General features: G+C 32.1%; 1 protein-coding gene across 2 annotated transcripts in view; it reads right to left on the bottom strand.

The window, feature by feature from the left end:
* Positions 1-312: 312 nt before the first annotated feature.
* The window catches only part of LOC142228175 (uncharacterized), a 72923-nt gene continuing 59335 nt past the window's right edge, over positions 313-13900 (bottom strand). The window contains exons 3-5 of one of the 2 annotated variants that reach the window (XM_075298521.1): positions 5345-5620; positions 4525-5128; positions 313-3156 (exon numbers count right to left, since the gene is read on the bottom strand). In XM_075298521.1, the coding sequence (XP_075154636.1) occupies positions 3155-3156; positions 4525-5128; positions 5345-5620 (882 nt within the window). In that variant the 3' untranslated portion in view covers positions 313-3154. Of the gene's footprint in view, positions 5129-5344; positions 5621-13900 lie in introns of both variants that reach the window. The other variant, XM_075298520.1, reaches the window with a different exon arrangement.

Raw genomic sequence — 13900 nt, 5'->3', positions numbered from 1 at the left:
TTTGTAAGAACTTCCATGGGAAGACATTTTTGGACGTGCTTTTAAAGTTGTTTTTTCTGGGATAGTCATGATTTGGTGCCTATGGTATTGTTTATTACTTTTAGTTCATATTTTTTCTATAAGAGGGTGTTATTTCGTGAATTGTAGTTAAAAAGGGCATTAAATTTTTCAGGTTTTGTGGAAATCTAAAAATTTGTAGTATAATTTGGTTCACACGACGTAGTTCATTTTTGTTAAAAGTTTACTTTTTTCTATGTACATTTCCCACTGTTTTCTTAGGAATCCTGTGACTAAATGAAACGAATAATTAGGTTTAAGTTTCATATGAATCTTTTATTTTGTAAGACTTGTTTATGTTAAATTAGAGTAGTTGTTCTTAGTTTTACTTAAGCTAATTAAAATAATTACAATCAGAGTTTAATTTGCGGCAAAAACGTACCATTAAATACAGGTTAATTATAGATGAATTAAATACTGCTAAATTGATTTGAAGGCCAGTATAAAGTTGACAATACTAGTCTGAAATTCAAGGGTGGTTCCTATATCTTTAATATTAGACAGGAGACAGACAACTTAGGTACCACGTCTATATGCAAAAACTCGCATATTCAGTTACATTCAGTAGAATTTTTTTTTTTATCAATTTCATTAGTTTCGTTCCTTCTCTTTTATTGTTAAGGCGGAAATAGATAATTTACAAAATATTTTTGGGTGCCCTTCATTTAATCGTTATATTAAATATTACTAGTATATATGGAAACATTGATTATGGATGAAAAAAGGAAGATCGTAAGCTGAATTAAAAGCGAATATGTCTTGGAGTCATTAAGCTGCTGATTAACGATATATTTATGATTAAGGATAATTTAAATGTTTCGCAACCGAAGTTCTACATCGATCATTCAGATGGGAGAGTATTATTGAACAAGTGTATGCATTTGATTTTAGAAAAATATTATTTTTCTCAATAACGAAATTTTGACGTAGGTTTTTTTTCTGGCTTTAAAAATGTTTCTTTCCGAGCAAATAAAAACAAGTAAGAGACAATAGTTAAATCGGTTGTAATTAAATTGTGTTTATTGGCTTTAAACCAAAAATGATAAAAATTGTATGTAATCCCTTTAGTATTTCAGTTTTAGACGTTGATCTGAAACATTTACCTAGTTTTCACAATTCGCTTGCTGAAATTTTAAAAATGTCTTCCTCTTTCTTAATATTTACTTGTTTTGTGACACCATAGTACTACACTTATCTGTTGTTAAGTAATTTCGAAGTAGAACGTCAGTTGTTGTGAATTTATTTTTTATTGGACTTCAGTCGATTATCATCGTAGCACTTAATATCTTATATAGGGAATTGGAGTAATTTATATATGTAAGTATTTTTGAATGTATTTAAATATATGTATTTTTATAAAAAAGCGTTTGTGTAATATGTATATAAATCTAGGAGTATTTATGCATTTAGCAGACTATGTACAATTGGTAATACTTATGTAGGTAGGTTACTAAAAAAATATTCTATATATAATCAATTTTGCCAGCGCGCCATCGCACTCGGTAAACTTATCCAAAATTTACAAATAGTTGTATTTTGTAATAATTTAAATTCTAAGCTTAGGTATTCTATCATAGTTTGTTTTGGGATGCATTGCTTTTCCATTACAAAGTTATTGGGTGACCCAAGGTTGACCATCATATCTCACCTGTAGTCTGCCTAAGATTCGCCAACATTAAATCTTTGTACATGCAAAGTATAACTACATAACAAATTTTGTATTTAGCCAATCTGTCTGGATATCATGAGTAACAATATGGAATGGAGGAGGGAGCAAGAAGTCCACCCAACTTGGAATGGATTTTGTGTCAGTTTTACAAGACATTATTTTCGATCCTTTAACTCTTGAAATCGACACAACAATGACTGTTATTCTACTTTTTTCACGTGGGAGTGTGGCGCATACTTCTTGTAGTCTATCGCACTTTGTCTTCTTGGATTCTATGAGGGATATCATGAGTAACAATATGGAATGGAGGAGGGAGCAAGAAGTCCACCCAACTTGGAACGGATTTTGTGTCAGTTTTACAAGACATTATTTTCGATCCTTTAACTCTTGAAATCGACACAACAATACTTCTTGTATTCTATCGCACTTTGTCTTCTTGGATTCGATGAGGGACAGTGTGAGTGGTTTTCTCTATAGAATTTCTCTGCGACACCAGTCTTTTTAAGTTCCATCAGAAATGGCCAACATGTAAACACAATAGAGAAATCACAAAGCCCAGTAATTTGGGGTTACTTCATGTTGGTGCAGCCTAGGTCGAACTTTTAGTTTAGGAACATCGAATATTGGTAAGTGGTTTCGTCATATATATCCTACAAAATTGCCAAGCACAGACAAGTGTTGAACTGAAAAATGCTTCCGAAACAATAAGACAATTGCTTCTCCTTCAATCCCACGCAATTGTTGGTTTTCTGTTTTTTTTTTGATTTAATAATTCTCGGCTTTGTTTTTCATTTAATATATTTTTTCGTATTTTAAGGAATATCGTCGTGCTCTTTAAATGATTTGGTTGACCATCGTCCCTATGAACAGATCTGTACACAGATGTGTCTACAAACATAAGATCTTGTACGCTTTGTTAGACCACAAACTCTTTTTTTATCCGATAAGATATTTTTTGATGAATTCTCCCAAGGGATTATTCTATTAGATATTTTTGAGGAATTCTCCCAAGGGAAATAAAAAATGGTGCCTACTCAGCAAACTTTTATAATTTTAATTAAATTTTTAACAAATGTAATGACAATAATAACGAAGTCCCTATGAACTCGCGATTGTCCTGTATCGTATAAGTTATGAGCTTTAAATGATGGAATTTCCAATTGATTTTCAAGCATAAAAGGAGTAATCATCAAAGACAATATCTTTATGATGTAAAATTGGTGACATCTTTTTGTGTCGATGGACCAGCTACTAGAAAAATACCTACACCATAAGAATCATTAATTTTTTTATCGAAACGTTGTTCAGGGTTCTTCGTATATTCTTCGTTAAAGCAGGAAAACATTCAGTGGTTTTTGTAAACTTTTAACTAAGTTTTCTTTATCTTTTGAATATGTTTAAACTTTTATCTTCCAAAAGTTTTGACAGCTCTGCAAAAAACAAAAATTATAAAATTTGTGTTAATGGCATAAGAATATCGTTATTAATATTTCATTAACTACAGATATTTTTTCAGTTGTTCAATGTTAATTTACAATACTTATCAAACTGAAATTTACTTTACTTTAATGAACATTGTCTTTAGTTATGAAGTCATGACAAATTTCGTTAGGTTACGTTTCGAATAGGACAAAATTTTCGGTTATTGATTATTTTCTAATCTTTATCATTGTTTCGAGATCTCGAAACATCTTGATAATATTTTTTAATACAACCTTAAAAAGTAGTAAAATTTAAATTAAAAATATTTTATCCCAGCATAACTACTACAAGTTGGAAATTTTCTATATTTCGGTGTGTTTTCTCAGATTCTGGTATCGAACATGCACCGCAGTCTCTCACAAATATGGTTCTAATTACCGGACAAAAAAGGTGTGTGTTCGTTCACGCGTTCAAGTACATTCATAATTTAGAATTTTGATTAATATTAAGATTTATTAATTTAATAATTTAAGACTAGATATGCGATGCCAAAATGTATGTACGTATCAATAAATTTGTTTACATTATGATTCTAAGCCAATGATTGAATTAAATCCATTTAATTTTTATAAAAAATTGCCTAAACGTTTGTTTATCTTTAGTAAATTTTCTGTTAATTTCGTTTTGTCAATAATTTTGATTATGTTTGCTTACAAAGGTCTTTGAATAGTGGACGATCTGTGTCTATACAATGAGAGCATCAATGAAACAAGGAGCTGAAAAATAATTGTGGCATAAAATCGATATTTTGTGCATTGTTATTCCCTCCTGCACGATCAATTTTGCACATTTTGTTGTCTAAATTCCATTGACTTTTGTAGATAGCGGTCATCTATGAAATGGGGGATATTGTTCGGTATTTTTACTTTGCCTATTTCAGATTGAAGCTGTAAATTTTTTGTTTACTTATTTGTGTATTGCATTGTGTTGCTATTATTGTTTATCTGTTGTATAGCAGAATTAATAATTGTTACTGCTTTAGTTCTGGACAAAGACGTTATTAAACATTTATAGGATTTTCGAAAAACACTCGATTTACTCATGGTTCATACTCTTAAACCAGTCATTCACTCATATACAAACACTCACTCACACTACATTCGCACGCAACAATTACACAACTTTAGTTCTTAATTAAAAATAAAAAAAAATCTTTTCGATTAATGGGACTGATTAATTTAAACAAAAGGTCTCAGATGCGTCCTTAGCAAATTCCTTGGGCAAGTTGCATATGTAAATATGTTTTGTTCCATTGAGGGCTTATAGTTAAGCTTACACTCGGGGTGTATGCCTTGAGCAAGTCGCTGGAGACTTACATATGCTATCGGGAGTAAGTGAAGCGAATCCTGAGAGTTTGGATGACAGCATATTAACTGGTGGCACAGTGAGACGATCTACACTAAAATCCTCGGCTATTAGCATAGCCTTATCATTTGAAAGTCTTGGACTTTGCAGGGGACATGCAAAAAATAGTACCAAGAACATTATTAGGACTAGGCCACCAGTCATGCCGAATAGGAGGGGTCTATGGGCATTGGCTAATAGGTCCCACAATTCTCTTTCCGATTGCTGCATTGGTTCCACGGAAGTAATATCCTTATTTGTTCGGACTATATTCCAGTTTAATGTAAAACTGCTGTCATGATCCACATTTTCGGCCGAGTGTGATGGATAATCATATGGCACAACATTGGAATCCAAGGTATTTTCGCTGTTACTCGTTTCTTGGATGGTTTTTAGCTGAATTACTTCTGTTGTCGTTTGGGATTCGGAAGATGGGGTTAGTGGTAATTTAGTGATAAGGGATCCTAATAGATTGGTTTTTCGGATAATTAAAGTATCGGCATGAGTGTCTAAAGCTCGAACAGCTTCTGATGTATCGATGGCTAGTGGTAGAGAACGTGACATTAGTCCCGATAACTGGAATTAGAAAAAGGTAAAAAATGATTGTAATACCAATTCGAGATATACGTGTAGTAGAGAGATAAAAAAGTTTTTAGAAATCATTTAATGCCGATTAACAATGATCATAAAAGGAAAGAATAAGTATACATGAAAACGAATTGATTCCATTTATATTTCTAATTACTTAGAGGGTTAACCGTGATTTTAAATCAATGTGTAGTCATGTCCTACCTTGTTTTTACAAGTAACTTGCACTCGGTATTTTGTATCTGGCCATAGCGATAGCTGAACACTGAAGGACTCCGTAAGCAGATTGCCCATTAAACCACCACCCGACACTTCCCATGTAACCAGACATTGGTAGGGGACACTCATTTGATCCCAAGCAACGTCCACCAATACTAGTGAATCTTGTTGCACCATTGATACTGTATGCAGGGACCAAGTTTCACGTATGGATTTGCTGATTTTGGAAGTAGTGGTCATTTTACTGCAGTCCTCCCAACACTGAAAGTAAAATAGAAAAGAAATTGATTACTAAAGGGTGTATATAGAATGAAAATTATATTTAGAATATTTAATGAGGCTACTAAGGATCTGCAAACGAAATAAATAACAATGTGTTGCTTCACTTATGGTTTGACGCATCGCGTCTAGTCAAAAGTACCTTTTTACTTAGGTTTGAGGCCTGTACATTAATCGCCCTTAGTCCTGTAGTCGCCTTTGCTTTTAGTCTGTCGCCACTGGCAGGTATTCAGCTTGGCGATATCGATTATTATCGACTCAGATCGGCATTTCTAGAGACGTTTTAGTCGTCACTTATTTCGCTTTTTTGTCGCCGTTGAATTTGGCAGCGAAGAGTTTAGTGATAAATTTTTAAAGAACTGCTCTGAAAATTAAAAGATGATGAAACGACTTGGCTGTATGATACAATCAAGCATTAACCAAAGTCTTTATGTAATTTTAAAACAAATCCTTGGATACCCTTACAGTAAAACCCGATTTTCGAGAACAACACATATTTGTTGGAAATTTGTGAAAGATTGTTATATTCAGCATAAATGTTTCATTGTTTGAAACAACAACAACAATTGTATATAGCAACATATAGATACACGTCTTTTGACTATGCCCTAAGATATGGGCCAGATAATCTATAAGTAAATATTTTGTTATTGAACCCTCAAAGAGAACCGAGCAAATGTTACCCTCAAGTACGGTGGCAGAAAGGCTTACATATTAACCATCTACTTCATATCCCAGCAAAAAAAGAAAATCCAAAAAAAAAAAAATTGGATCCTCAATTTGTGATCTGGAAGTAATGCAAACTTGCGCTAGTCATAGGACGCAAGTATTCCATTTTTGGATCTTTTGCATTGCTTTAAAAGTTGTGACTGGGAAGTTCATCTGGGTAAAGAAATTTAAAAAACTAAAAACAAACTTTTTTTTCTCCAATTTCACTTTTTATTTTTATCAGTATTTTGGTTACACCTTTATTTTCCTATTGTCTAATTTTTACAAATTGAAAAACTCCTTTGCTTCCATAGCAGAACGCTGTAGCACACACAGAAAAAAATGAAGCAAAATAAAAATCAATTATTGGCATAATTGAATGAAAAAATTATATCAAATACCATTTTTATTAAGTCAAATACGAAAATAATTGGTTGAATGAAAAACTGTCAAAAATATCCAAATTCCCTGGTAATTGAATTCACAACACATCAATTACTATGTTCAATTGGACTAAGTGTAGAAGTTATTGATTTAAGTATATTGTGTAATTGCCTGATAAAACTGTTTATGACGTTGCTACGTAATGAAAAAATAAATAAATACAAACAATAAAATGGCATTTATTGGTATTATTAAGAAACTTCTGAGGTATATGGTCGAATTTATCAAGCAAAAAAACCGTTTACATTAACAACATTTTTAGCGCATCATATTTTATTTTTACCGCAGGTAAGTACCTTTATCTAAATACCAGTTCTTTGGTCAAGCTCATTTTTTGTGGAAATTACACTGAAAGAATTCTCTTCGTAAAAATGAACATTTTCATTGTGAGTCTAACGTGTCACGTGTTGGAGGAACATATAACTAGAGGTGGGCGCGTGACACGAAATTCTCGTGACACGCGTGAATCACGTGAGTCGTAAACAAAATCCAAAGCAGCTCTCGTGAATATGCGTGAATGGGACTAAAATAAATATGCCGTACGTAAGAAATAAAATCGGTTCGTGAATGTGCGTGAATAAAATTTCGTGCGTGAGTACTGGATTTCATTTCGTGAATGTGCGTGAGTGGGATTGGCTACCACACGTATCGTGCGTAAATAAATGCTTCGTGAATGTGCGTGAATGTGTGTGAAATTTCAGTCACGCGCACATGATCTTTTTACGGAAAGTTAATGTAATATATTTAGTATATATTTCGAATATTCGTAAAAAGTCGTTCGTAAATTTACAAAATTCGCTGAAAACTTTGATAAATATGTAAATGAATTCTCTCGTTGTATAAACTTACACACATCCTGAATTGGACCATTCAAAAACTTGGGAAAAGGCTTTGGAATATACATATAATTACACTCTTTCTATTTTGTTTTTACGATTAGGACGTGTACACGTCACACTGGTCTATAAATGGATATAAGCGGACTGTCAAAAATATGTGGGCTATAGGAAAATGTGTTTACTTCGAAAACGGTGAGTTCGTGCTTCAATTCCTCCCACAAACAAAAGGTAAAATCATATAAATCCTTTTGAAACTTTGAAATGAATAAAGGTTTGTATTACAGAAGTGCAAGATGCCGAGAGAGAGAAGTTCACCACTGTGGTATTACAATGGACTGAATAGTCTAAGTGAGCCTGATACATCGGGCTGCCACATAACCTAATCTAACCTAAGATGCCGAAACAAACCGCATAGAAATGAGGAAGATTTGGTAAGCAATTCCAGCAGGTGGTACAGATAATTTAAAAACAGCTTTTTCTTTGTGAGTGAGTCTGTTAAATATGTCGTTTATAACGAATATTCTGTATTTTTTTCCAAACATGTACTTCGCTGTATTTACAATTATATATATTTTTAATTTTTTTAATAATAAACGCATAAATCCGTTTTTCAGAGTGTATTTGTATACTTTTCTTAAACCAATAATGATTATATAGTACAAAGATTATATTGATTACCATCATAATAAACACAATTACGGTAGTAATTGTACTATAAATATTGTACTCAGTTCAATTCAATTCTATAAATATTGTACTCAGTTCAATTATGGCTGTAATTGGAAAAGCTTATATACTTCAAATACTAATGTATTTGGATTGAGTACTATGTCATTTGGATATTATGACAAATTCCAATTACCTTTATACGCAACACAAATATTCCTTCATTTGAAAATAATTTTATGACAACCTTACAATTTGGGTAATTGGGTTTATGATTTTCGTTATAAGCTGAAAATCAAATACAAAAATAATTGAAATCACAATTTTTGTATTTGATTCAAGTATTCACTTTTTTCTGTGCATTCAGCGACAAATGCGATTGAAGACGATGCATCAAAACTTATATTCAAATGTTTGTGAAATGAACCCAATATTACACCACAGCATGACATTCTAACTACTTCCTGAGATGTTCTTTATTGTTATGAATGAAAAAGTAATGAAGGCTGGTTCAAATCTCATCAGCGGCAATGTTTTATCAAATATTGAAAAAAAAAAACTGTGTACTTTCTAGTACTTGTCCAAAAGGACTGCATCGGAAGTGAACGAAAATCGATAGGGGATTACGGGGTGCGTATTAAAAGGAACGTGTGTGGACTTGTTCAAAAGGACTGCATCGGAAGTGGAAAAATTGATGTGGGACTCTGGGATGTGCTTTAAAGAAATGTTTGTGGAACAACTTCCAATTTTTTTTACTGGGATATCAAGGAGCTCCACTAATTGAGCAACTCCTATGTGTTCTTGTGTATGTTGCTCCAACCTAGTAATCACATAATTACAACCAGGTGGCAAAGTACCCATTATGCACAAGCATCCCATTAACTGGCCCTCTTTCAATAAACGTTTAACGTTAGTTTTTTGTCCAATCTAAATTACTATTTAGCACGAGACTGAGCTTAACACCAACAACACCCGGACAAGAAATGGGACTTGAAGACGAAATAACGACGACATTAGGAAGTGATAGAACGACCACCAACATTGCACCCACAGTAAAATTTTAAATTATAGCACGTTTATTGGCCTGCGCGGGGTAGAAACGCCCAAAACCCACATGAGCAAAGGAGCTTGATAATTTGGAGGTATATTTGGATAAACAAAAGAACAACGGTGTAATTGTTATTAAAAAGGAAATGTGCTCCATGAAGATTATAGGGTAATTCAATCAGGAAGTGGACAATCGTTTTTAATTGGAAAGTTGATACCTTCTCATGAAACAAATGAAAACATTTGAGAATAATTAAAGTCTACTATCAAAGCGTATAAAAACCTTAAATGTATCGGAAAGACCGTACTCGCAACAAAATATGTTAACAAAAATATTCACAATTTTCCACTGTTTTTATCGGATCTACTGTGGTAGATGTATATTATCATGGCGTAAATTATGAAGCATGAAAACTTTTTAAAGCTTCACACAAGATATGATCATCTTTTTAATTGAAAATATTTTGGTAATATTTTTTCTGTGTAATGTCAAAAAGTTGTAAACGTCGAAAGCGTCATATACCTCTATAAAACTTAAAAACACACAGTAAATGTCAAAACACTGTACATGATCCTTCCATATGATTTTAAACTACTCTTTTAATAATCTAAAGCATGAATTCAATGTTGAAGAATTTGTTTAGAATAAAAACACTAGTTTACACTGAAAATGTACACTTGATGAGAGTCGACTTTTCTTATGTATTTTGATCTGCTGAATTCGAAAACAATGTTTAAAGTTTCTTATGGAACAGTTTTTGAGATATCCCGTTATCTTTAGTTGTTCGCTCTTTTTTCACTAAACAAATTATATCCCGAGTAGGAGAGATTTAATTTGTTTAGTGAAAATTTGGAGATTTTTTAATGGTTTATACTTTTCTGGCGGAAAAGGTCCATTGTAAAATACGATTTGTTTTTGAAAATTTGGCATTTTCGCATCGATATTTTTTGAACCATTTAACTTATCACAGATCCAATTATAAACGATTAAGTAATCTTAATACTTAATAATCGTAATGCCTTTCATTTAAGTACCAACATAGATAAAATCGAGATATAATATGTTTAGTGAAAGAAGAGCGAAAAACTAAAAATAACGGGATATCTCGAAAACTGTTCCATAATTTTTTTTTTTAATTTTTTTTCGAATTCAGCAGATCAAAATACATAATATAAAATACATACAAGTTGCCTCTCATCAAGTGTACATGATTTTTTTTTGTAAACTAGTGTAATTTATTGAATATTTTACCCAAAAGTAATTTGCAATGTGGAGAAACATGGATTGAAAACATCGGTTTCAAATTGTTGACAGTGTAAAAATTGTTGTGGAAAAAATCGGATTTAGCTACAACGTGTGGACATACGTAATAACAACCTTTGCCTTTGTTATATTTTAATATTAGAATTTCTTTACTCTTTCCTCTTTCAGAAAAAGACATTCTTAAAAACAAAAATTGTAAAAAAACTTATGAAATAAATGGTTGTAAAAATGGATATAGCTGGCAAACCTGACTGCGTCAATACGTGTTTTTTATAGCTGTGCAATGGCCCTCTAATAAAAATTAAATAATAACCACAAAACTCGTTGTATTCAATAAGTGATATAGCCGATAGAAAAGGAAAGAAAGTTCAACATAAACATTGTGAGAGATGCCGGATAAACAAAGAAAAAGTATTAATAAAAACAAAGTGAGTTGTGCACATTGTAAGACTCAAATTCTTGATACCGAAGATTCTATGCAATGCGATGTTTGCAAAAAAACTCTACACACTCTCTGTACGAAGTTGGATAAAAAGCAAATATACACTTGTGAACAAACTCTCTCTTGAGTATAAATGTTTCTTTTGTTCTCCTAACGAAATATCAGTGAGATTAAAGCTCAGCTTACACAATAGCGTGAAATAAAAGAGACTATGCAGTTTATGTCGTCACAGTATGAAGAGACAATGAAAGGTGTTGTTGTGAACAAAAAGAAAATAGACACATTGCAGAAAGACAATAAAAAATTGAAGGAAGAAGTAAACAATTTAAAGTCATCTGTAACATACCTAAATGAAATGCGTGTCAAAAACGATTGTGTGATTAATGGAATTGAGAAAACTCAAAATGCAAAAGCTATAGATGTTGTACTTGATATTGCAAATAAAGTGGGAGCAAAAATAAAAGAAGAAGATATAGAAGAAGCATATTTTATAAACAGAGCGAACAAAACAAATAATAAAGCATCGTATTGTGAAGTTTTGTAATAAGAAATCTAAAGAAAAGCTTATGGAAGAAAAACCAAAAATGAAACAGATTGATGAACTAAAGGGGATATATGTCAATAATTTTGTGTGTAAAGATTCACTCCAGATTTGTAATTATGCCAAATCCCTTAAAGATGTGGGCTATAAATTCGTAGTTGCTAAACATGGGAGCATATTTGTGAAGAAAGACATTAATACAAAAGCAATAGGCTTAAAAACTATGACTGATGTCGACAATATTTTATGCAAATGTGGAGGAGCAGTATCTAAGCAAAGGAGAATAGCTATAACTCATGACCTGGATTCTGAAGATGAATGCGATGATGGCTCAGAAGCTTAATCAACTTATCTACATTAACTTGAATTGTGTGGAATGTTTAATATTTATAATAATTTTTTATGAATGTAAATTATTTTAAAAGTATACAATTATTTAATGAATATTTTTGCCAATTAAACACAAATGTTTTCAAAATAATGTGATTGAATGTTAGAAGTATTTCGTCGGGTAATAAAGTTAGTAAATTTAAAAGAGATATGTGTGAGTTAACCACACTTCCTTGGCATTTGGAAGTGTGGTTTGGCATTTCCTGAAATAGCTGTAGATGGTAATCCTTTAACATTATACTCTATATACAGATCGCAAAAATGTTCAATAAAGTCACTAATTAATAAACTAAGAAGAATTCTATTCGATATAAAAAATTCCCCGTGTATTTTTATGGGTGATCTTAATATTAACTTGCTAAGATGTGATCATCAAAGTAGTGCTCTTATTGATGTTTTTGCTGAAGCAAATGCTCTGCCTTGCCACAAACTTGTTACAAGATCAGCAAGTTTGTCTTGCTTAGAATTTGTTTGTAAATGAATTAATAGCGGTTCTAATTTGTGTAACAGTCTTATAGATGTATTTTCTTCGGCTTTAGTTCATAGCACAGAGACTTCTTTGGTACGTGTTGATGTAAGACGTCAAATTAATCCTTGGATGACCGTTGGTTTGGAATCTTTAATTAAGTTGAAGAAGAATTTTTTGTCACGAAGAAGAAAGGATAGGAACAATAAAGATTCTGACACGGATTAGTAATGTTATTAAGAAATGTAGTAATTACTTAATGAATAATTACTAGGTGCATAACTTAGGGAAATGTGAAAGAGATATCAGAAAGACATCTCTACCTAATTGTCAACAGACAATTAATTGTCAACAGACAATTAGGTAGAGATAAGACCAGTATTCCAGACATTTCGACTGAGATTAATATTCAATTAACAGTTGATCGGGATAAGGCCACGCATTTTAACCAATATTTCGTGGACACAATAACTCATTTATGTTCCGCGATGGTGAGATATAGATCTGACAATGTGAATATTTTTCAAACATTAGCACCAAAAAATCACAGGTTTGAAGTTATGGGGGTATCTTCTAACACACTTTTATTATTCAGAAGTTATTTAGAAAATAGGAGGCAGTATGTACAAGTTGGGGAAGAAAAAAGCGATATACTTCCTGTTTTATGTGGGGTTTCTCAGGGCAGCGTACTAGGACCTTTGCTATTTAAGATCTATATCGATGTTTTGAAGAATGTTAAATTCTTCGGGAAATTATATATGTTCGCGGATGACATATGCCTTATTTATAACTATGATTTCCCAGAAGTTTTGAAAACTCAGATTGAGTATGATGCATCTGTGTTAGGTGAGTATTTGAGGGTTAACAAATTAATATTAAATTGCACTAAAAAAAAGTTTATTAGATTTCGACCTTATGTTTTGAGAAATGATACAAATCTCAGTGTTTATATAGATGTAAATGAGATTTTTGAATCTGAAAGTGTGAAATACCTCGGTGTAAATCTGAGTTAAAACCTTTCGTGGGAAAGTCATATAAATCAAATAAGGGCGAAGATATCAGCTGGTATAGGAATGTTACACAAATTTAAAAACAAACTTAACGTCGAATCTAAAAGTATGCTCTATAATTCTCTTGTGCACTCACGTTTATCTTATCGTCTTTGTAAACAGCAAATAAAAATGTATATGTTTAAACGTATTCGAGGAGTAGGAGCACCCAATAGAAGCTTTAATAGGGCGAAGATATCAGCTGGTATAGGAAGGTTACACAAATTTAAAAACAAACTTAACGTCGAATCTAAAAGTATGCTCTATAATTCTCTTGTGCACTCACGTTTATCTTATCGTCTTTGTAAACAGCAAATAAAAATGTATATGTTTAAACGTATTCGAGGAGTAGGAGCACCCAATAGAAGCTTTAATAGGAATATATCAATAACACAAAGAATGACCC

Source organism: Haematobia irritans, chromosome 3 (assembly GCF_050003625.1).
Source record: "Haematobia irritans isolate KBUSLIRL chromosome 3, ASM5000362v1, whole genome shotgun sequence".
Classification (NCBI taxonomy): domain Eukaryota; kingdom Metazoa; phylum Arthropoda; class Insecta; order Diptera; family Muscidae; genus Haematobia; species Haematobia irritans.
This window is presented reverse-complemented; position numbering and strand designations above follow the sequence as displayed.